Raw genomic sequence first — 24,487 nt, forward strand, 5'->3', positions numbered from 1 at the left:
AGGGGAATAAACAGTGGCTAAATTACCATTCAACTGAATAAAAAAGAAAAAAGAAAAAAAACTAAACTAAAAGCAAATGGCATAGCTTCAAATAACTAATCATTTAAAATTAAACCAAAAAAATTTAAACAGTAATGCGCAATGATATAGGGCTTAAAATTTAATGGGACAAAAAAAAATTTAACAGGTCATCTTTATAACAAATAAACAAACAAAAATCACGTAGAAATAGTGAAGTCATCACTTTATTAATAAAAAATTGAAGTTTAGTAGTCATTGAGGGGTAACAACCACTTGTAGTCTACAATTAAAAGTAATTTTAATCATAGCTAAGACAAACTAAAAACAATTCTATTAAGAAACAACAAAATGATAGTAAACATTTAATAACTCCTAAAATGTAGATACTAAGATTTTAAACAAAAATATTAAAGATAAAGAGCCTTGATATTTTTTTCCAACAATTCATGTTATAAAATCAGTTACTAAATAGCTCATATCCTTTGCTTTGGTGTTTTGTCTGCTATCAACTAAACATTAGTATGGTAGAAAATCACTTATGTTCTTTTCAAATGCTTGGCATTATAATGTTATATCTTCTCAAATTAAATTTTGCTCCACATATTACACATGTGTACAGATGAACATCCATGTGCTGCTCCAACTGTTCATTATTTGGAAATATCTGGAAGCAGACCTGGCATATAGTTTCACCAGCAGATAAATGAGAAATCATATGCTGTACATGGTCATGTTTTCTGAAGTTTCCTTGATCACAAATGGAACAGACATACCTGGCCATGCCTTTGTGCATATCATTGTGCAGTCGCAATTGACATTCTCTTAAAAATTGCTTTCCACATGTCTGACAAACAAACTGTTTTTCCTCAGTATGAACAGTATAGTGTTCTCTTAAGTGGCACCGCTGATAAAATCCTTTTCCACAGAGATTACAAAAATGCTTTCATCTGTGATCTCTTTCATTTTCTTCCATAATGGCACTCTTAAACATATCTTGGTCTAGGCAGCTGGACATATGTTCAACCACTAAGTTTTCAGTTTCAAAATGTTGGCCACAATTAGGACATTGAAATGGACAAGCAGAATATTTAAACAACTGCTTTTTCTGGATGTTGTTTATCTGGAAATGACTGTCCCTAAAATCATCCAACATTTCAACAAACATATCTCTTATTTCAGACTGCTCATCAGGATTCTCTTCCATGTCCATTTTCTCCTCAGCATTTCCTAATCCATTCATTGTCAAATCTTGGGGTTCTCCACATCTCTGAGCATGTTCCTGAAGTTGTCTGCCCTTCACAAGTTATTTGTCCACATTTACCACATGCACAGATATTTTCAATGTGCTTGGCTAAATAATGAGATGACAGGTCCTCCTCCATTATTATGAGTCCACATAGTTCACAGGATGCATTTTCAGCATCCTCTTGTACTGGACTACTGTTATTAGGGGGCCTCATATTTTCTAAACCACCTCTTTCATCAGTACTTATTAACATCTGTGGTTTTAGAGTTTTCCTACCACTTTTTTTAATACTGACATCTTCTTCAACATAATATCTATAAAATGGCTCTTCAGGTTCATCTTCTAATTCATGACTGTCAGTGGATTCATTACACTCTTTATCAGTAACTTTAATAATGTTAAAGTCTTTCAGTTCATCTGTAGGAATATCTTCTGGCTCCATCTTGATAATGATTCTTTTTGTCTCAGCAGCTGTGCTTTTCTCTTCACTGGCTGTTTCTGATTATACTGTGACACTTTTTCTGCTTCCAGTGGTTGAGGCTGAATCATCAGCAGCCTGGTTTGTGTCTCCTCTGTATTTGTCCATTTGTGCAGAAAATGTTTTAGAAGAATCCTTTTCACCAAATTCAGCTTTGATGTTACTGTGTTTTCCATCTCTGATATCTACTATTCTGTGATAGGCTCTTGTATTTTGATATGAATGGCTGTTAGTACAGGTTAGCACATGCTCATCTAATAATTTTTCACAGCTAAAGCCAAATCCACAGCTACCACATGTAAAGCTCTGTCCAAAGCGCCGTGACACGCGTTCTTTTGGAGTAGATAATTTGGACACAGAACTTTTTTGCACACATCAAATAATGATTCAGGAAAATTACCTAATTGTAAAGACTTTTCATCAGCCTCTCTATTATGTGGTGTATTTACTGTTGAACTTGGCTCTGCACACCACCTATTTGCTTCATTGCCATTTCTAGCAGTGTCTTCATACATTCTTATCCCAAATATCATTTTACTGTTCTGTTTGCTGGAAGCAGAAGATGAACATTTTGAACTAGAACAGTCTGCATCCTGTATGTCTTCTAAGCAGTCTGGAACATTGTGTAGCTGTAAGTAGTTCATTGCCACTTTAAACTGCTCAAAACTAGAGGGAGCGGTCATAATTTTTCCTAAGTACATAAACCGCAAAATGAGATCAAAACACTCAGCACTAATTTTCATGTTGCTGAGATTCAGTTGTGCAGTACTATGCTGATGGTTCATGAAAAACATTCTAAAATAGGAGCTACAAGCAGCTAGAACTGCCTTACATGCTTGAAAGTAAATGTCGTCAATTGCAATACAACAGTCACAGAGAAAACCCCATTCCCTTTGATTGTTTAGATGCTGAAGGACGTAGCTGCTGTGGCTGGGCTTTGCCATCTTCTATTAATTAGAGACCGGCCACAGCAACGACCAGGGCTGTAGAGATTTTAGGGAGTTTAAAGCAAACCAGCTGCGAGAAAGGCGGACTGAGGCGAAGGGGCCGCGAGCTGCAGTGGCGGCGGCGCGCAGCTCTCCGGCTTGGCTGCGCGGAGAGGCTCTGGCTCTGCCACGGACTGCGCTGCAACAAAGGACTTCCGCTGCCGCACTGCCGCGCCTGCCGCACCGCACTGAGCCGGCTCCGCTTACGCGGCGACTCCGGGTCTGTCCACAGTTCGCTGCGGCGTCCACCAGCCTTCCCCTCCCTCTCGCCTGCCCACCCACTCAGCCGCTGGCTGCTAGGGGCAGCCGCGGTCACCTGTTTGTTGCAACAAGTTTCTGCGTCGGGCTCTGGGGAGACTGGCGCAACCCGCACCGCAGGGGCTGGCGCGGTGGCGGTGGCTTGACCACCCCTCTCGCTCCTCTCCCAAGGGTAGGCTTGGGACGTCCTCTTGTTTGCACAGCTGAATGGGACTGAGCTCCTCCCGACTCCCCAAGGGCAGGATGCTGCTTTCCTACTGTTCCAGATGTCAAACGCCTTCACCGTAGGGCCCAGCGGCTCGGCCCTCCCTCGCCATAAGCCCTTGTTGTTCCGGGGGCGCCGGCACCCTCGCCCTGTCCCTTCCGCGACAGGTCCGTTTGAGGTCGCCCACTCTTTGCGCTCCCCCCACCCTGCCTTCCATGGGTCTGTCCGCCTCTGGCCCTGAGTCACTTCCCCCGCCATGCCCCACCCAGCCCAACACGCCTCCCCTTCCAGGCTCCCGCGGCTAAGCTTCCCTGGCTCCCTGCCCCAACCCCTCTCCTAGCGAATAAGCGGGCGCATCCCTCCCAGCCCCCACCCTCACTACAGAAATGAGAGGGCGCCTGTGCTTTTGCACGCCCTGGGGAAAGTCCCCGGGTCACGCGGTTGTGTGTAGGAGCCAGTAACGCTGAGGCTCGTTCCCACACTTCCGCCTAGAAAGTCACGACTGGGGTCCGTGGCGACAACAGCAGCGTCCGAAGCAGCGCGTGCAGACCCCCACCCTGTCACTCAGGCCAGCGGGTGCGCACGTACGCACGCACGCACACCCTGGCCCCAGTGGCCTCCGTTCACCGGGTACCAGGCGCACGGCCACGTGGGACCATCTAAATGATGTTTTTGAGTGATTTCCTTTTTTTGTAAATGGGAGCAGAGGAATGAGACCATAACTGGAAGGGCATTTATCAGTGGTGTTTTGTTTCAAATTAAGTTTCATTTTAAACTTGAGTCTGTATGGAAGCCAGGTTAGACACAAGGGGAGTCTGAGGCCATAATACTTGAGAAAACATAGTTTGTTAAGTCACAGAACCCAGAGAAAGAGTGGAGTGCTTTGAGGGGTTGATGCAGATATCATCAGCTCAGGTGATTCACCCAGCAGATGGGGAGCACACAGGGAGAGTAAGAGGGGCTTGTAAGTTTTCCCTTTTATGGAGGTCCAGTGCTGGGGGTTTTCAGATTTCTGGTGGGAATCAAGGACTGTTTAGTTTCAAACAAAACTGTGGGAAAAGAAGAGGACAGGGGATCCAAGACCAGTGGGATTCATTAGTTTATCACTTGGGAACAGCTGCAGATTTGGGGTGTTATGTGAGTGGTGTTTTTCATGGCGGCAGATGCACATATGACTTCTGGAAGGATTTTTGGCCCAGAGCTGGGAAATGTTCCTTAACCATGCCAAATTTCACTGTAGAGGCAAGTAGCTTAGCCAATAGATGCTGAGGTAGCACACAAAAATTTTGAAAGCTAGAGCAGGTTTATTCTCTCTTTTATTCTAAGATATTTCAGAGGTTAATATATTCAAGGGAACAATCAATACAGAGAAAATTATTGATACATATAAAATAGAAAGGTATTCCGAAGGATAGTCCTTGAGTGTGAAAGAGAATAGAAACCATTGAGAAAGTGGAGAGGTCACCATTAAGTGATGGTCTGCCCTTAAAGTGATTGTTTTATATGTTTGAGTTTTCTCTAGTCATGCTTAATTGGTGTTTATATTTGAACTCCTATGTCCTAAAATTCACAGGCAATTTAGAGTGGTGTTAAAACCTGTTGCTTTGATTTAAAACAATTGGAATTGGACCTTGACTTTGTTATTTCTGTACTAAGTGGCCTTGGACATTTCACTTATCTTTTTCTGTGCCATAGTTTACTTTCTTCTAAGCAATGACAAGAAGCTAAGAAGGAGGGAGGGACTTCTTAGAACCGAGATTTCCTGAGGATGTTACTGTGCATTTTTGTTGCTCCTTGAGATTAAGAACTGTACTTTAAACTCTGGCTCCTTAGTATTACTCTGGATTTTCTAGGCACAGTTACCAGGAATTCCTCTTGATTCAATAAATAACTTATGCCTTAGGTTCTAGCCATTTGTAATTGTACCTGAGCCTTATATATTTTTCTTCCTTACTTATTTAGTTTGCTGACCTGTCTTTGTAATGAGCATTTTGGAGGATTGAATTATGTTTCCAGAAAAAAAGTATTTATTAATCTTAATCTATTCCTATGGATGTGAACCCATTCTAAATAGGATCTCTTACAGAAGTTATTATTAGTGAAGGTGTGGTCCACTGTATGAGGTTGGGCCTTAATTCTACCACTGGAGATTTTATAAAGAAAAAATCACAGAAAAAAGCCAGATATCACAGATACCAGAGGAGAAATGAAAGTACATCATCATTGCATTGTCATATGACAGAAAATTCAAGAACCAAGGACTACAGAAAACCAGCCTGAGAATACCACGGTCTTTGGAGGAGAGAGCATTGCCTTATTGGTGCCTCAATTTTGGATTTCTCTTAGCCTCAAAATCATTAAAAAAAATAAGTTCTTGCTGTTTAAGCCAACCGATTATATTTTATATGTTTTTGCAGTTAGGAAACTAAAATAAATCTTGCATTGCTTGAAACTGATTATATACCCCAGACAAGCCATGTTATTTTACTGATCCAATCTTGCAGAGGCAGGCCTCTGGTTTAAGGTGAAACTTTTGATTAGATTGTTTTCATGGAGATCGAGCCACTCCATTGTAGGTGTGAACTTTTCATTAGATTACATCCATGGAAATGTGACATGCCCAACTGTGGATCTGACATTTGATTAGATGGAGATATGACTTCACCCATTCATGGTGATTCTTGAGTAGTTTACTGGTGTTCTTTAGAAGGGGAGACACTTGGGAAAAAGCACAATTGCTTCAGAGTCAACATAGATGCAGACATTTGGAGAGGCTTAGAGTGCCAACAGATGTACCTGGGTGTTAAGCAAGAACTCACAGAAATAGCTAGAAACTGAAGAGAATAAAACTCAAGCCCCAGGCAGTACTAAGCTGAGAGATGAAACCCAGGGTTTTGTCTCAGATCAGTCAGGTCAGAACCCACAGATGCCTAAAGAGAAAGCCACTGGAATCAGAAGTTAAAGACCATGGAACCAGGAACCAACAGATGCCAGCCACATGCCTTCCTATGTGACAGACATTGGCCAACTCTACTGTTTACTGCTTTAGGCAAATCACTTAAGTGCTTTGTGCCTGAGTTCCTTTCTTTGTGTAAATATTAAATGTAATCCTATAGTTGAATTCTATCTTGGCCCGTGGTTTTCTGTGTTAGTTATTATGCTCTGCACCATTTTCTCTATTAGCTCAATCATTCAAATAAGGACTCATTGTTGACATTCAGATCATGTAAGAATGAGTCAGACAATACAGGAGCAGTTTAACATATTAATTGGGTTACTTTTATTCTAGTTTGCCAGTTGCCAGAATGCAATATACCAGAAACAGAATGGCTTTTAAAAAGGGGAATTTAATAAGTTGCTAGTTTACAGTTCTAAGGCTGAGAAAATGTCCCAATTACAACAAGTCTATAGCAATGTCCATTCAAAGGCATCCAAGGAAAGATACCTTGGTTCAACAAGGCCAATGAAGTTTAAGGTTTCTCTCTCAAGTGGAAGGGCACATGGTGAACACAGTCACATTTTCTCTCTCATCTGGAAAGGCACATGGTGAACACGGTCAGGGTTCCTCTCTCATCTGGAAGGACACATGGTGGACACAGCATCATCTGCTAGCTTCTTCTCCTGGCTTCCAATTTCATGAAGCTCCCCAGGAGGCATTTTCCTTCTTCATCTCCAAAGGTCACTGGCTCTTGGACTCTCTGCTTCATGGTAATGCAGCATTCTCTGCTCTCTCTGAATCTCTTTCATTCTTCAAAGTGTTTCTCCTTTTATAGGACTCCAGAAACTTATCAAGACCCACCCAAATGGGTGGAGACATGTCATCACCTAATCCAGTTTAACAACCACTCTTGATTAAATCACATCTCCAGGGAGATGATCTGATTACAGTTACAAATATACAATATTGAATAGGAATTATTCTGCTTTTAAGAAATGAGATTTAGATTAAAACATGGCATTTCTAGGGTATAAACATCCTTTCAAACCAGCACACTTGTTCATACTCCTTGAATCATCACGGTATCAGCCACATTGGTTAAGTAGGAAGGTTTCCAGGAACACTATGCCCTTAACAGGTTATGTATTAGAGAAAGTGGGGGGGTATGAACTATTGTAATCTCATCATTGTATTCTTCAAAGCTATCATTTCTACCAGGTATAGTGCTTTATAAGCCATAACTCATTTATACATTACAAATACAGTAGAAGTAGTTCAAAAATACAATGAAACTATGTAAAAACCTATGTGCAAAATATTTGATGTGCTGCTAAAAGATAATTTGACTACATTTTCTTTCTTGTTTTTATCCAGATATATTTTTGCAATTAGCAAATAGTAGAATTTTATTTTCTTAATATCTTTCTTAAGCAACTTTCAGACTTTCATTTTATAAACTAATTGAAAAAAATTATCCAAAATGTTACCACACAAGAGAAAGAATTATTTGTTTTATCACATTTATTTATAGTTAATTTCTGTAAGATTTACCTTAAATGTTTAATATGCTCTTTATTTTTCTGTTGTAATTTTAGCAAGAATATTTAAGATATCATTAAACCATATTAGCAATTATTGAAATGGATATATAGTACTCCCTTTCATGATAAAATCTATTTTATTAAAATGTCATAAATCTTTTTCACTTATATGAACATTTTAAATTGCTAAATAATTTCTGTTAATAAATTTTACTTAAACATAATACCATATGTCATGGCCAGGGACATATGTCAACTTGGCCAGGTTGTGGAATCTGTTTATCTGGTGAGGAAAGTGCTGGCCTGTATGTTGCAATGAGGACATTTCATAGAATTAGATCATGATCATATCAGTTGCATCCACAGCTGATTCCATTTGTAATCAGCCAAAGGGGAATGTCTTCTACAATGAGTGATGCTTAATCTAATCACAGGAAGCCTTTTAGGGAGGACTCAGAGGAGACAGGTCCCATTCCTGCTTCAGCTGGTGAGTCTCTCCTGTGGAGTTCATCCAGACCATCCATTGGAGTCATCGGCTTCAGAGCCTGCCCTGTGGATTTTGGAATCTGAGTTCCTGTGGTCACATGAGAAACTTTTATAAATTTTATATTTGCAAGTGTTCCCTGTTGATTCTGTTTCTCTAGAGAACCCTAACTAATACATCATGTAAGTAGAAATCTCTATCTCCCAAGTTTCATATTCCTGGTGTCAAAGAAGTGGTAGATACAAGATAGGAATAATATCCTGCCATTCTTGGGCTCACAGACTCTGAATTTGTGCAAAATGGGCAAAGGAAAAGCTTCACCTGCTAGAGATCAACTGACACATTTGCAAGGACATCAGTTAAAAGTTACTGTGCCAGTTTTCCACAGCCAAGGATTAATTTAAAAGGATTTTAGGAAGCTAATTGACTTTTTCTGCATGGGCAGGCACCAGAATTTGAACCCAAGCCTTGGGCATGGCAGGCAGGAACTGTGCCTGCTGAGCCACCATGGCCTGCCCACTAATTGACATTTGTAAGTTAAGGACAGAGGCAACAGAATGGCTTCAGGTAGAGACATTGCCATATAAATGGCTTTTAATCTTTTTATTATAAAAGATAATACATAAAAGTGCTGAACCAAAAACTTAGAGCTCAAATGATTATCACAAAGGAAATACTTTCAAATCCAGTAGTGTAATAGCCTTAAACAGTAATAAATAGATAATTACCTGCACTCCAGAGCCCTTAGTGGCTCTTTCCAATAACTGCATAATCCTGATCACAAACATAATCCTATGCTGAATTGTATCATTTATTTTGAACTACTTTTAGACTATAGGAAAGTTGTAAAATTTGTTCAGCATTTCATTGATTTCCTCACTCATAGTCACTTAAAATCAGCATGCTATGTATTCACAGTACAGAAATCAGAACCAGGAAATAAACATTTTATGCTTTACTACTAATGTCCTTTTTCTGTTTCAGAATCCCATCCAGGATCCCACATTCCATCTAGTTCTTATTTCTCTTTAGTCTCCAACAATCTGTAGCAGTTTCTCAGATGGTACTTGGCAACTTTGAATAATACAGTATGGTTATTTTGGAAAATGAATTTGGTGAATCATTGCATTGCTAGCTAAACATGTGTCCCTAAATATTAGTTGATATCTGAACAAATTTAGCAGATGCAAGAGAGAAGTGATGACATCATCAGACTAATCTAAATCCTCTGATAAGTCAAGAAAATCTAAGGAAACCCACTTATCTTTCCAAACGTTGGGAAAGCAGTGGTTTTAAAGCCAATTTATGAGATGTCAAGAGTTAGTATGGTATTTCTGTTTTAATGGGAATAAAATATATTTTGAAACCCAAAAAGAACTTTGTTAAGAATCAGTCACTATTTATTAATGGACATGATGAATGTTTTAATGAAAGCATTCAAAACAGCTGATTTCCATGCATGCATTTATTTCACACAGAATTTTTTATACATGTGTCTTGACTTAGTTCTATGTACTTCATTTCTATTCCTGCAATTGGAAATATGTATAAAGGGAAAACATGTTATTACATTTAATCTCAGCCAAATATGTACAGTGTAAAAGTGCACTTAAAATATAATGTGATAGTTGTCAGAGTAAATTTAATTTTTACGTACACCCTTAAGGCTGTACCTTAAGGTATATTGAAGAAGTTTAAAAACACAACAGTCTCTTAGAGGTCAAAATCACAAGACTCACACAGTAGAGGGTTATGTAAGAAAAAAGTAACAGTAAAAACTCCTATGGAAGGTCTTATGCCATTGAAAAGCTTCAATCATTAGATTACATTTCAACATTAAATACAGAGGTAAAAAATCAATGTATGATAGAACATGCTGTCTACATTTTTCAGCAAAGTATTTAATATAATTTCATTGAATACCCATTCTTGAATGAGGGGATAGATAACAGAATAGTGCAAAAAAAAAAACTCTATCTTTACATGGTTTATAATGTCATATAGTTATGTATAAATAATAGTATAATATATTATTATCACAGATTATAAGAAACATGAGAATGATGCAACTTTTAAATTTTCTTGAAGTCTATGGGTAAGAAATAATTTAGGAAGCACAAAAAAAAGTTGGTGAAGAGCTTTACTGTGTGTTGAAAGGGGCTGCTTATATAAAGCACAGGCAAAAGCAAATGAGGAAAATATTTATGATTGAATATCTAAGCTACATTGCTTTGTTTTTTTTCTGGTGGACAGATACTCGTAAGTGGTCTATTTCTAATTGGCTGATATTAAAGCTCTGCCTCCTTGCACAGAGGCTGTCTTTCTCAAGTTTCATCAGGTTACTTGGATTTGCCTTCCCTATTTCATCTTAACAAATGCCATAGTAGAATGATAGATTATTTTTCAAACATAGGGAAATTAATGCAAGGTGCTGGTTTTAGAAGCTGGATGCCCAAAAAGGTGAAAAAGAAAGCCTGAGCTAACCCACAGGTAATATTGTAGGAAGACATTGTTTCTATACCTGTGCCTAGGAAATCAAACAACAGAGATGGAATAACCAGAACCTAGGATCTCAGAGGTGACATTCAAAACTCTGAGGAAAGGTGCTTCCTGGCTTCTGCTAAAGCAGAAATCTACTGTTCAAAAATGCACAAGGCAAATTCCATTCGATTTCAAGGTCTGGGAGTGATTTATTTTCAGGGCTTTAGATATCAGCAGTCCCACCCTTTCCAAGGGCCTATGCAGAGGCCTGCCTCTCTCCAAATGCCCTTTGGAGGACATTGGGGAGACCACCTTTTTCTTCACTCCACACCCTCTCCAAGTCTTTGGCTGAGTCCTTTCATCCCTCTTTGTGTTGTAGGTGCTACACTTATGTCAAAAAACACCTATATTCATGTGATAGGCATTCACTGATACACACTTCTGTTCTACTTTCAGAGACATATGAAGGATTGTAGAACTCTGCCCAGTTAAAGTTAGAAATGGCCATCTGCTGGTCAATGAAACATAATAGGAAGCAGAGTGCATAATGTCCAGGAACAATAATTTAATTATCTGGTTTTGTTTGGTTTTACAGGCCTCTCTTTCCCTGTCATAGGAGCACATGTGAAAATGGAGATGATGTCCTAAATTCCAAAGAATCTCGGAGTACTGACCCCATATGTAGAATATATGTGCCTTAGAGAGTCACAAAGCACATGGATTAGACTTTATGCCAAAAAAATTCTGTGCTGTGCATTAAGGTACAACTGATAGTCTATCGTTGTTTGCTCAGTATCCTCTTACTTATCCTGATTACCAGCATCTCAATTCAATAGTATTACTTCTAGCTCTAGCATTAAGCCATCTGGATTCAATACATTTTTACATCACTGCCACCCAGATGCTTGTCATAACCAATTTTTTATAATGTCATCTCATAATCATCTAAAATGTGTGACAAATCAGGAAATGGATGTCTTATTCTTGTAAGTACTATTGGTACTTTTACAAAACAAGGGTCAAGAAGAGGTTTAATGAATCTTAATTAAAATTTCCAGCTCAATTTATTAAGCAAAATTGTTACATGTCCTTCATATCTGAGTCCCATATCAAAAATTTCCTTAGATTTAAGCAGAGTTATAGCTCTACAATTTCCTAACAATGGAAATAACACAGAGAATTCATAAAGTAATTAGAAATTTTACACAAGTTTTGAGTTAATTTAATATGACCTTTATTTTTTAACAGAAAAAATCACTAACTGTTTAGCATATATTTAATTCTATGGAGATGAAATGAGATTTGGGATAAATTTAGAGATTTATTTGTCTCAAATGGTGAGTTCCTACATTTCATTTGGATTAAATTATTTCAGAAGCATCACGTTGCGGTGATGTCATCTTCTGAAAATTCCAAATACAGGGAGATTAAAGCACTAAAAAAGTGCCTACAAACTGTCTTCTTGGTATTTTAGTTTTCATTATTAAAGTCAAATTAAAAATTAAATTTTTTCACATATACAAAGCAGTTAAGAAATTCCAGAGTAATTACCTTCTTTTCAGTCTTGAATAAAAGAACCCATGACACACAGTTCTTTCTATTATTTTATTTTAAAAATCAAATAATATAATTCAAAATCTATTTATTTACTAGGTCTGTGATGTTTATCTTATTGCTGTTATGTTGCTTGAGAAATGTTATGTTATTCAAAAGTGAACTCTGCAACGATCATTTTCCCATAATGAAATACACATCGAGAATTTATTAAATGCCAGACAATGTGATTTTACACTGTTTTATTTTCTAATAAAATGATATGTTAAATAATAATAAACCATATTTGAGCGAAATTCACATATTCATAGAGGCATTTGAAAGGCTATCCTTGGACTCTTTAAGAGAATATGGATTGATGCAAAAATTTCCAAGTCCCTTTTCTTACTCAAAAGAAAAATTATCTGTTTTATCATATGCTGATCTCCTTCCTCAATAGTCTTTGCAGAGCATCTTTTATTTCTTTGTTCCTCAATGTATAGATGAGAGGGTTCAACAATGGCGTGACCACGGAATAGAAGAAGGTGAAGAATTTGCCATATTTTGAAGCAAAGTTGCCCTTAGGGTCTATGTAAGCCATTGCCACTGTCCCATAAAACATGAAGACTACAAGAAGGTGGGAGGAGCAGGTGGCAATGGCCTTCTGCCTTCCCTCCTCTGATTTGATTTTTCCGATGGCTTGAGCTATGTAACCATAGGAAGTTAGAATCAACCCCACTGGTATGATGGTGAGAATGACAGCAGAGATGGTCATCTGCCACTCATTGTAATACGTGTCTCCACAGGCCAGAAGTATGAGTGCAGGGACCTCACAGAGAAAGTCATCCACCCGGTGGTGGGCACAGAAGGGAAGCAGGAGTGTGGTGGGGCATTGGATGAGCATTTCCACCAGGCCAGAGAGCCAGGCCATGATTACCAGCTTCTGACAGAGAAGGGGGTGCATAATGATGGTGTAGCGTAGTGGGTGGCAGACAGCCACATAGTGGTCAAAGGTCATCACCACCAGCAAGACGCCTTCTGTAGGACCCAGACAGAGGAATACAAAGAGTTGGATGACACAGCCTGCATAGGTGATAGTCTTATCTGGCCCCCAAAAGTTTGACAACATCTGAGGCACACTGGTTGTGGTAAAGCAGAGCTCCACAAAGGAAAGATTGCTTAAAGAAGTACATGGGTGTATAGAGGTGAGGGTCTATGCAAAAGAGCAAGATGATGGTCATATTTCCCAAGATGATCATGGTGTAGAAAATTATGGCAATCCAGAAGAGAAACATCTCTAGCTGGGGCCATTCAGAGAAGCCAAGAAGGATGAAGCCAACTGGGAAACTTTCATTGGTCATTCCTATTGGGTTTGGACATAATTACAAGAAACATTGTATAAACTGAATTTGTAGAAAGGCTCTGCTGATATTTGCTTAGAGAGGGCAACATTATCTTTCCAGGCACAGAATATGTGAAAAGTTTCTCTTAACTTAAGCCAATATGATATAATCTCTCTTTCATATTGTTTACACTGAAAAAGCATTAGTAAAATACTAACCCTTGGAATCTATCTCTAAAATCTGTAATCTCAGTACCTCCAGCCAAATCCTCCTGATTACTTTAGATCACTTGGCATATTCTTCCTAGGTTTTTCTTTCAGTCAAATATGTTGTATCTTTTATATAATACTTATAATAAAATGCTAACCTCAAGTTTTATTTTTGCAATATATTTTCCCCAAGAGTAAGAGAGTATTACTTTACAATATTTTACCATATTAATGGGGACATGTATAATGAGATAATCCCACACACAAGGACATCTGCTCACAGTGACTGGTTACACAGAATCAAAATGAGACCCTGTAGTAACGTCATTCTTTGAGTGGTGAAGAAGCACCTTGGCATTGGAGACATGGCAGCTTTTTAATAATGCAAACCTAAGTTGATTCTCTTACCACAAGTAAGTTCATTTAAATTTCTTTCAGTAAACAACTTAAAAATCTAGTCACTATTCTCATCTACAAAAGAGTTCTAATAACTTCTAATAACTTTACTGTTAAAAGGGATAAAGTTATAATAGTGTCTACTAACTTTTATCACAGGACACTAAGCATTACTAAGACTAGTAGAACAGAATTATCATGCTTTTTATCTAATTTTCCCCCTACAAATATTCGTTATTTTTACTCTCAATAATCAATTCAGTATAATAAAAAATATCAACCAAAGAACATCTTTTAAAAATTGAAATGAAAAATAATTTCAAAACTATGAAATCTATAATTATTTAAGGCTTTGCTTTATGACCAGGAAGTAAAGGTGACACAAAGACATTAGGTAAATACTGCCTTTGGACATTGGTTTAGATGAAGTTTTCATGGTATATTAATTTGCTCTCTTCAGGAATGTTTAAATAATTTAGAGGAAATAAATAACAATGTAGGCTCAAATTATGCTGCTAAGTAAAAAATTTGAGTCATAAAGTGTTAAAATTATATTATGAAAGTAGTTAAACAAGGCAAAAATTTAAAGAATGCTACTTGGTAGTATCTGTGTTCAATAACACTTTCATTCTTATTTATTCATTGTCTTCCATATGCCAGGCATTATGCTGTGATTTTAGCGTGCACTTGAATGAGAAAAAGGAAATTCCTGATTTTATAGATTTCACAGGCCCTAAAGACAGAAAAATCAAGTAAATAAGTGATCAAATAAATAAATCATAAAAGTCAACAATTTCATACAGTAAATTCTACAAAGGAAAACAACAGGGTATTATAATAGAAGATAATGTTCGAAGATGCAAGAACCAGAGGAGAATCATTTCACACATAGGCAAAAGTTTCAAAAAGCAACAATCTTGCTATAAAAGTGTATCAGCAAGTTGTGCAAGGGTAGTTCAGTGGTAGAATTATCACCTGCCATGCAGGAGACCCTGGTTCAATTCCTAGTCCATGTACTTCCAAAAACAAACAAACACAAACAAGACAAACAAAATTTCAACAAATGGTGTTGCAATAATGGGATACTCACGTGGAAAAATAATGAAATGTGACCCTACCATACAGCATACAAAAAAAGTGTATCAGCAAAAATTGCTGGCATGTGTGGGGAAAGCAGAAGTGAGTGTGCACTGCAGTTACATTGCATGAACTCAGCTTCTCTGTTTTAACTTCTCAAGATTATTTTCCTGAACTCATTTTATTTTTTCCTCTGCAAGGTATCCCTGAATTAATTAAACAATGTTCATTCTCTCTCCTCAGGCTGTGCTATATGTTCAGTTTTCTCAGTTTCTACAGTTGCATTTATTTAGTTTACCTACCTAGCCTGGCTTATAGTGTGATATAGTACTAAATTGTGGAATTTGGGCAAAAATTTTCAGGCTGTCCATCTGTGATTTTGTTTTTAAAATACTATGGGTTTAGTACTTCCTTATTTAAATAAAAGTAAATTCAAGCCAGTGACATTTAAAGTTTCATAACATTCCATCTAGGTAAAGCTTACAAATACTTTTCCTCTTAATTTGAATATAGGCTTCCAATATTTTTGCAAACCTAAATCAATGCTGAAATGAATAGTTATGTGCAAAATTCACATATGTATCTGTGACTACATTTTTCATTATAAATAGTAGTGCACTTATTTTGGTTCATGCATTCAGGTTGCTTTCCATCAAGGATCTCACAAAACCATAAATGTACCTGGGAGAGTTTTTTATTTTACTTGCAACATCACTGATGATCATTGGTTTTTCTTTCTTTCCATTTGGTAAGTTAAAGAGAGGCAGGTACCTCATTGTTGATTTAACTGGCACATTCATTATTTACGCATTCTTTTGAATTTACTCTTTATTTGCAAATTCTTCTGCACTGAAATTTTTCCTTGTGCTGTCTCTTTTTTAAGTTGATATGTTTATCCTTTTGTGATTACTTTGCAAGATATTGTTATAAATTACCTTTATTTAATCTGTTTTTGTTTAAATGTGGCCCACAAAAATGCTCTGCTTAAATAAACATATTTTAATATCATTTGCTGCTCTTTCTTCTCAGATATTTTCCTTTATTCAAAATTAAATTTATCTTGCACAGTATCTTCATTATTGCCTGTCAAATAGTTTAGGTAAAATTTTATCTTTACTTTTAGCTACTTTGTTTTTAGTTTCCTTTTCTATGCCTAAACTTGTAATCAGTTTGACTTTTATTTTAGTATAAAAACAGAATATTAAATTTGTTCCTAACTAGTTGTTAAATTTTCCCAGACATAGCAATCCACTAGAAACATGGCAGAAGCCACCCATTCCATTCTAATGGTTATAGTAAAAAATCAACACAATCTCTATTTCTCTCTTTCTCTTTCTCTCTCTCTCTCTCTCCTACCTCTTTTATTTCTATTCTCAACAGATCATGACACTAGAAACTTTTAATGATTTATTAAGTAGTGGTTAATGAATAGATCAACATATAGATTTCAATTCTAAATATGCCTGAATAGTATTTAGTAATAAATAGCTTCATTAAAACTGACCGTTTCTAACTGAGAATATATATGGAAAAATTAAACTCTGGGTTTATATTTTAAAATATTTTACTAAAAAATCCACCTTCATGCTTTTCCAAATGTAGGATTTAAAGTCTACTGCTGTAATATGTTAAATGAAACAGTATACAATAAAATTTCTGAAATTCAGTCATAAAAATATTTATGAATGTTTTGGATGTGTGGCTATGTGTTTTAATGCAAAAATCTACAATTAATTTTACAGTTCAGAATTCTAAGGCCCAAAAAGGCACAATGATAACTTGTGCATGTTAAATATATCTTGCTCCAAGAACTTCCACAGAACTTAATATAATTTCACATCTATTCCAAGGTAAGTGTATGCTTCTGAACTTATAAATGTCTGATCTTTTCCATTTTCATTTTGTAACATTTGCAGCCCAGAAATGTAAGCAGCTTACCTGGTATGGAAAGCAGATCAGCAGCAGAGATGGGAGAAACCTAAGCCTATGTGTCTGGTGACCACAACCTGTTTCTGGATTTGAGGTCTCATCTCAGTCTTTTCCACACTGTCTGCCCCATTAAATACATGGCATCATGCAGACTTAGGAAGCAGACCACAAAGGTACAATCAGAATTTGTAATAGACAGAAAAAGCATAAGGAGCACAGAGTGAACTGGAATTCTTAGGAGATCCCTGGGGCTTTCTATCCTTGTAAGTAATTAGCTGTCAGGCTCAAAATGTTGCAACAAGCTAAAGAATGAAAGAATATTTCTATTTTTTTCAGTAAAAGAACAAAGCTATTGTTTTAACAGCTTTTGATTGACTTTTCTAAATTGTTTCCCAATTAATATAGTTAAACAATTGATTTATTGATTATGTATGCCAGAACATTCACCAAGCTTTGCTTTATTTATTCAATCCACAGAGTTTATTGAGTATCTGCTGAGTTCCAAAACCCTGTGCTAGTCATTTGAGATGTAAGCAAATGAAAATCAGAAAGAATTAAGACAAAAATTCCTTCCTTAGTCTGAAATAAATCACATATAATATTATACAAATAACATAAAGAATATTGAAGAATTAAAAGCAATGTCTACAAAAGGGTAAGGTTTTTATAATGAGATTTGGTGCTTAATGATAAAATAGGGTTATGAAAAAACAAAGTTTTTCTCAGGCATGCAAAGGTATATTACAAAAGTATACCCAAGAGTATAGAATATTTCATTAATTGCTGTACTGTGAAAACCTTTGCAACATATGGAAAGACCTAAAAGCCTTTAAACAATTCAAAAGCAACATTTGAAAAGAAAAGTTTACATGGAGTAATAGTAATGTATTTCTTTAAAATATAAGGTATTTCTCTTTGGCCATCAAAATTATAAAGGAAAAAAGAAGCATAATGATTAAATATAAAAAAAGCAAAATAGAAAACTATGATATCTACAGAAATTTTGTGAATTTATATTCCTTGAAATAAAAATAAACTGAAATATGCCATTCCTGTGAAAAGAATTCCAATGATATATAGGAAGCAATTAGGAGTAAATATAAACTAAAACAAAGACAAAGCAAAAAAGAAGCTCAGGTAATAAATAGAGGAGAAATTGGAAAAAAAGAACATAAACAGCCAAAATATATTTGAGCACCTGAAAAAGCAACTTAAAAAACGCTGAGGAAAACAAAGAATGCTTAAAAGATTGAAAAGCAAATGGTAGATTTAGAAAGCACCAAATGATGCCTAATATAATTTAAGGTATGGTCATTATGTTAAAATTTAACAAGATGAATAGAATGAAAAAACGTACTGAGATTTATTTTTCAAAATATGTTATAGGAAAAATATGGGGCTAAATAATAAATTGAGAATTTTTTGGAAACTTGGACAGAAACATAAAATTACTTATACAGAGTTAAATAGGCTGATCTCTGATTTTTTAATAATAAAAATAATTGATAAAATATAGGAATATCACCTGAATCTTTGTGTAATATCTTTTAAATAGCATCTTTATTCTTTACTTTACAATGAAGAGGAAAAATAATTTCACATTTTTTAAGTGATGGGACATAGGGGATCATCTTCATTCTTTGCATTTGGACTTCCAGCTTTCCCAGCAGTATTTGTTGAAGAGTATATTTTTTCCAGATGAGTGGATTTGAGACTTTTCTCAAAAATCAGTTGACCTTAGATGTGAGGGTTTATTTCTGAACTCTCAGTTCAGTTTGATTTTGTTGACCTATATATCTGCCCTTATGTCAGTATCATGCTGTTCTGATTACTATGACTTTGTAAGAATCTTTAATATCAGTTCATGTGTGTTCTACATCTTCATTCTTTTTCATTTTCAAGATGGCTGTGGCTATATGGGGCTTGTTACTCTTCCCTATTAATAAACTTTTTGTTTTTGGCTCTAGTAACTTCATTGTGGATTATTCAGGGTTTTCTGTACATAGATTATGTCATCTGCAAATAGGGAAAGTTGTACTTCCACCTTTCCAATTTGGGTGCCTATTATTCCTTTTTTTTACCTGGTTCTTCCAACACAATGTTGAATAATTATGGTGGCAGTTGGCATCCTTGCATTGTTCCTGATTTTAAGTCTTTCACCATTAAGTATGATGTTAGCTGTGGTTTTTAATATAGGTTCTTTATCAGATTGTGAAAATTTTCTTCTATTCCTAGTGTTCCAAGTATTTTGGTTTGCTCTCCTTTTTCTAGACCGTCCACTTTCAGAGATGATATTCTGATTTGAGATCTTTCCTCTTTTTAAATTTATCCACTTAGAGCTATAATTTTCATTCTGAGCACTGCCTGTGCTGCATACCATATGTTTTGGTGTATTGTTTTTTCATTTTCATTCACCTGAAGATATTTTCTAATTCCTTTTATCATTTTGTCCTTGACCCACTGGCTGTTTAAAGGTACATTGTTTAATTTCCACATATTTGTGAATTTTGTATTTCTCCCTCTGCTATTAATTTCTAGATCCATTCCATTGTGGTCAGAGATGCGACACTGTATGATTGCAGTATTTTTAAAATTTATTGATATTTGTTTTGGGACATTATGTATTACATATCCTTGAGAATGTTCCATGTGCCCTAGAAATGAAAGTAAATTCAGCTGCTTTTGGGTGAAGTGTGCTATATATGTCTCATTTCCATTTGTTTTATGATATCATTAAAATTTTCTATTTCATTTCCTTTTGTTCTTTAGTATAGATATTCTAATCATTAATGAAAGAGGTATTTTGATATATTCTGCTATTAAAATAGAAGTGTCTGTTTCTCCCTTCAAATAAATATTCATTTAATTTCTGGGGATCTGCCATTAGGTGTGCATATATTAATACTGGCTATGGGTCCCTGTTGAATTTACTCAACTTAACACATAAAGATTGACATGTAGACCAATGGAATAGAATTGAGTCTTCAGAAATAAATTTATACATGCATGGCTTACAGATTTTTGAGAAGGATACAGAACATATTAATTGAGAAATTAATTTTGTTGAAATTTCTCTTCAAAAACTCTTTCTGAGCAAACAAGGTATTAACAGATATCTATTACATAGTATGTTACCCAGACTATCTCCATGAATTTGAAGATGAATATTTTTCTTTGCCTCGGGGGAATTGTTTTCTATCATTTTTGTTCCTGTTACTACTCTTCATTTTCTCTTCCTGGAATTATCATCTCATATTTTTACTGTTCAGTTGTGTGCAGAAACTGGTTTGTGAGTTTTAATAGTTATTTATTTACCAACTCCATGGACAGTGGCTTCACATTGATAGCTTGACATTAGTCATTGTGTTAGTATTTATGTGATAGAAACTGACAAAACCACATATTACTGTTTTTTGTTTTTGACAGATGGTATACCAGAACATCACTGTTTCAACATCTTTTATATTTTTTCTTTCACTGTAAATAACTGTCCATTTTCACAATATCAATAGAGCATTCATTGACTTTATTATCCACTTCCTAAAATATTTCTCAGCTGTTTCTTTCACTATTCAGCTTCTCATACTTTTATGCTTCTAATTCTAATTAATGTAAACAACAAAGAAAAAAGAAAACTTCTTAGTTAATTGTTTTATCCTTCCCACTATCTTTAAATCTGCCATTTTATATCATTTAGCATCCTTCTTCAAAATCTAGCAATATTTTTCTTCCCTCCATTCTTTCTTTTTTTCATACTTTCTTGAATTTAGTCATTTTCTTTGATGAGTTTATTTACACTCAAATGTGGGAATTCCCCATTGTATATTCTTTTTTTGTTTAGCAGTGTCTGTTTGCTTGACTGCATTGTTTCCCAAAACTCCTCCAACATATAAAGTTATATTCTGAGCATTGTCTTCTCATAAGCTTTTATCAGAAGAGTTTATATTCTGAGCTTTATGGGCAATATTTTTTCATTTCTTGGACTGAGTAGCTTGCCCTGTCATGTACTAATGGATAGTGATGATTGTTTCTTGGCACGTATCAGGGAAATGAGGTAAACTTTTCCAGCCTCCTCTACTAATAATTCTGAATGATCCCCTTTTATGAATCTTGCATCTCTGTCTATGGGCTTCAAAATTCAAAGGTGTGCATCCATCTCTTTAACTAACCAATAGTGCTGAGATTTGGTTTGTTGGTTTCCTTAACTTTTCTTCTCTGATACCTAATCCTGTATGCTTTATGTTTTCCAGGAATTATTCAACATTTCTAATATGCAGGTGCTATTATTTTCTTATGTTTTATACTTACAATTAAGAGATTACTGTCCATTCTTAGTATTTAGAGAGGGGGTAGAACTATGTGCTCATTCCACAATTTTTATTTTAAAATATTAGATTATTGTATGATTAAATGAACAGGCAAGTATGTCCTCTTCATGTGGGTATAATTTGAACAAATGTTTTGGAAATCAAATTGGTAACATATGAACTGACTTGTGTACTTATTTACTTATTAATTGAACTTCCAAAATACTGCATAATATATAATTATAGCAACAGAATACAAATTATGTAATTTTAGGCTCAATTCCTATATTTATATAGGAAAAAATTCTAACATCCAAAGTATCCAATTGTGGGGAAAAATTATAACAAGTTATTGATATTTTTGGAGATTGTCCAATCACAATAGAAATGCTCATGATCATGATTAGTTTTTAGAAAGGAAAGAATGCAATTATATATGCACAATTATTACAAAAGTATTATAAATATATTACCATAGAAAAATTCAGGATTAAATACAGAAAAATAGTAACAAAACTTTTTCAAACGTGTTTCATTATTATCTACAGTTAAATAATTTTATTTAACTTTCTTTATTTAGATTCATTTTTCATCTTCTGTATTTTCTGATTTCATGTTGGAGGAATGACTATTATATCTTTATACAGAGTTTAGCATCTTTATTTTTTATTTTATTCCTTTTGTGCTTTTCTTCTGAATTATGTTAGCAAGTATCTGCAACATATGGTAATTAATTTTCTTCAGTGAAAGTTGTTTTCCATACTACCATTAAAAGGTTTTTACTTTTATCTTTTAATATTTTTTAGTTTCATAGTTGTCATTCCTGCATATTTTATTACTACTTTTAATTTGGACATAGTTCTTTTCATTTGGAGGTTTTTGCTTTTGAATTTGTAACAAATTTTGAACTTTGTTTTATAAAGGTTGTATTTCATTTGAACTGAGAATCTGAGGCAAGTATGTTCTTCCCTATAGCATGCTTTTCTGGGGTATAAGGAAGTGATGCATTAATAAATATGAGGTTATCATGTAGAACAATTCTACTTAGCTGCTGTAAAATGAAACTACTTTCTGGGGATTTTCTTTCTATTACTGAGGGGAAAATTCACCTGATAATATCCTAGAGTACAAATTCAACATTATTTATACCTGTCTTGGCTTTGTTAGTTGGGTATTCAGTGCTCAGTGAAATTGATGTTTAAGAGGTGTGAATTAGACAATGTAAGTTTGGAGTTGCATCTCTGAGTCATTCAGGAAATTCTCCTGAAGCTTGTTTTTAAAGTTATATGTAACCATTTTGCTTTTAAACTACAGTTTGGCATAGAGGCAATTCCAAAGTTTATTTCAGGTATTAGTAAATGGGCTATGATTTTATGGTTCAAAGGTAGATTTTAGATGAGGCTTTGTGGTTTTCCCTTCTATCAGTCATCATAAGCCCCAACTCATTTGAAAGCCTAATGAGATTCTAAGTGTGTATTATTATTATTATTATTATTATTTTACTTTCAGTGATGTGAAAGTTTTCATGCTTTTTAGCACATGGGTATTGTAATGAGAAGATGGAAGCCAAGCTAAGATTGCATATTAAATAAATTTTTTTCTAACTGTAAAATTCTCTTGGACTTCTTCAAGTTGACAGATTCTGTCTCTATATTGGGGCAGCAATAAAGAGAAAAAAGAGAGAGAAATGGAGAGGGGGAGGAAACCAGATTTAAGATCTTGATTAAACACAAAAATATACTTTTTCTCAAGGTGATTCTGAAGTTCTTTTGTATTTTCTGTACAGGGAAAACAAATATACAAATATTATCAGTAACATAAGTTTGTATATGAGGTTTACATTTCAAAATTTAAGGTATGAAATAAAGCAAGTTATGCTTCCCAGTACAGAAGTTTGGGCTAGAAAGAATTTAAAAAGTTATAGATAGCACATAACATTTTAGTTGAGCTTTTAGAAGAAAATAGAGAATTAATAGGGGAACTCAATTCTCCAGGGAGTATCAGTGGAGACATGAAATTGATGACCTGATTGAATAAAAATAAAGTATTTTCTGTAGGTAGAGCATAAAATTTTGGTCTTCCTGAGAGAAACTTTTGAGAAAGATAACATGATTGCCACTCAGATAGTTTAGTCCCTTATTTAATTTCAGGCCATTTACTATTCTTGTTGGGATTGTACAAAAGAAAAGTTTCTAAAACATATAACTCATGAGCTAAGGATAAAGTTTTTGATTCAAGAGCATTTCTAATGATTATTGCCCTCAAGCTCTTTTCATAGCCTTGTTTTTCAGAATATAAGTAATGGAATTTTTTAGTGTGGTGACTATGGTCACCCTGGATTTTGGAGCTACTTCTGGCTGGCTGAAGATACATGAAGATGATGGTTCCATGGAAAATGATGACCACAACCAGATGAGAGGAACAGGTCCCAAAGGCCTTTTGATATCATGCAGCTTATTTGATCCTCAGTAAATCTTTGATTTTAAAGCCATAAGAGACTAAGATGAATGACAAAGGGACAAGAAAGACCACAGAGGCCACAAAGAGCCACACCTCTTTGAAAGTTGTGCACACACAGGTCAGTTTGATGAGCACTGGCATCACACAGAAGACACAGTCCACACTGTGGTGAGTACACAGAAGCAGTTGCACAGTAGGGGAGCAGTGAAATAGGGACATTATAAGGCCATTCCTAAACTATGCTATGCCAGCCAGGATTGCAGAGATGAGACTGCATAATGTATGTGTAGTGAATAGGCTGGTGAAGAGTAACACAGCTGCCATAGGCTATGACTGCTAAGAGGATACATTCACAAGAACCCAACCCCATGGCCATGTAGAGCTAGGCCACATATCCACCATGGCTCTTGGTTTTGTCTTTCTTATTCATGGTAATCAGCAACTGAAGGGCAACATTGATTGTGTTTAGGAACACAATAAGAAATTTTGCTGAGAAAAAAGTACATTGGAGTGTGGAGTTTAAAGTCCAGACAGGATATCAATATGATAGTAGTATTCCCAGGAAAATTCAAGATGTGAAAGAGAAAAAAAATGA

General features: G+C 35.4%; 1 protein-coding gene, 1 long non-coding RNA gene and 1 pseudogene across 2 annotated transcripts in view; all 3 read right to left on the bottom strand.

Annotated features, from left to right (window-relative positions):
• LOC143662471 (uncharacterized) overlaps positions 1-24,487 on the bottom strand; it is a 165,275-nt gene that overhangs the window by 2,153 nt on the left and 138,635 nt on the right. The gene's annotated exons all lie outside the window — the stretch shown is intronic.
• On the bottom strand, positions 465-2,800 carry LOC143662470 (zinc finger and BTB domain-containing protein 1 pseudogene; annotated as a pseudogene).
• Positions 12,605-13,532, bottom strand: LOC143662462 (olfactory receptor 2H1-like). The gene is given in 2 exon segments (XM_077136098.1): positions 12,605-13,352; positions 13,354-13,532. Coding segments are annotated over 2 exon segments (927 nt in total).

This window comes from Tamandua tetradactyla, chromosome 18, assembly GCF_023851605.1.
Source record: "Tamandua tetradactyla isolate mTamTet1 chromosome 18, mTamTet1.pri, whole genome shotgun sequence".
NCBI classification, from domain to species: Eukaryota; Metazoa; Chordata; class Mammalia; order Pilosa; family Myrmecophagidae; genus Tamandua; species Tamandua tetradactyla.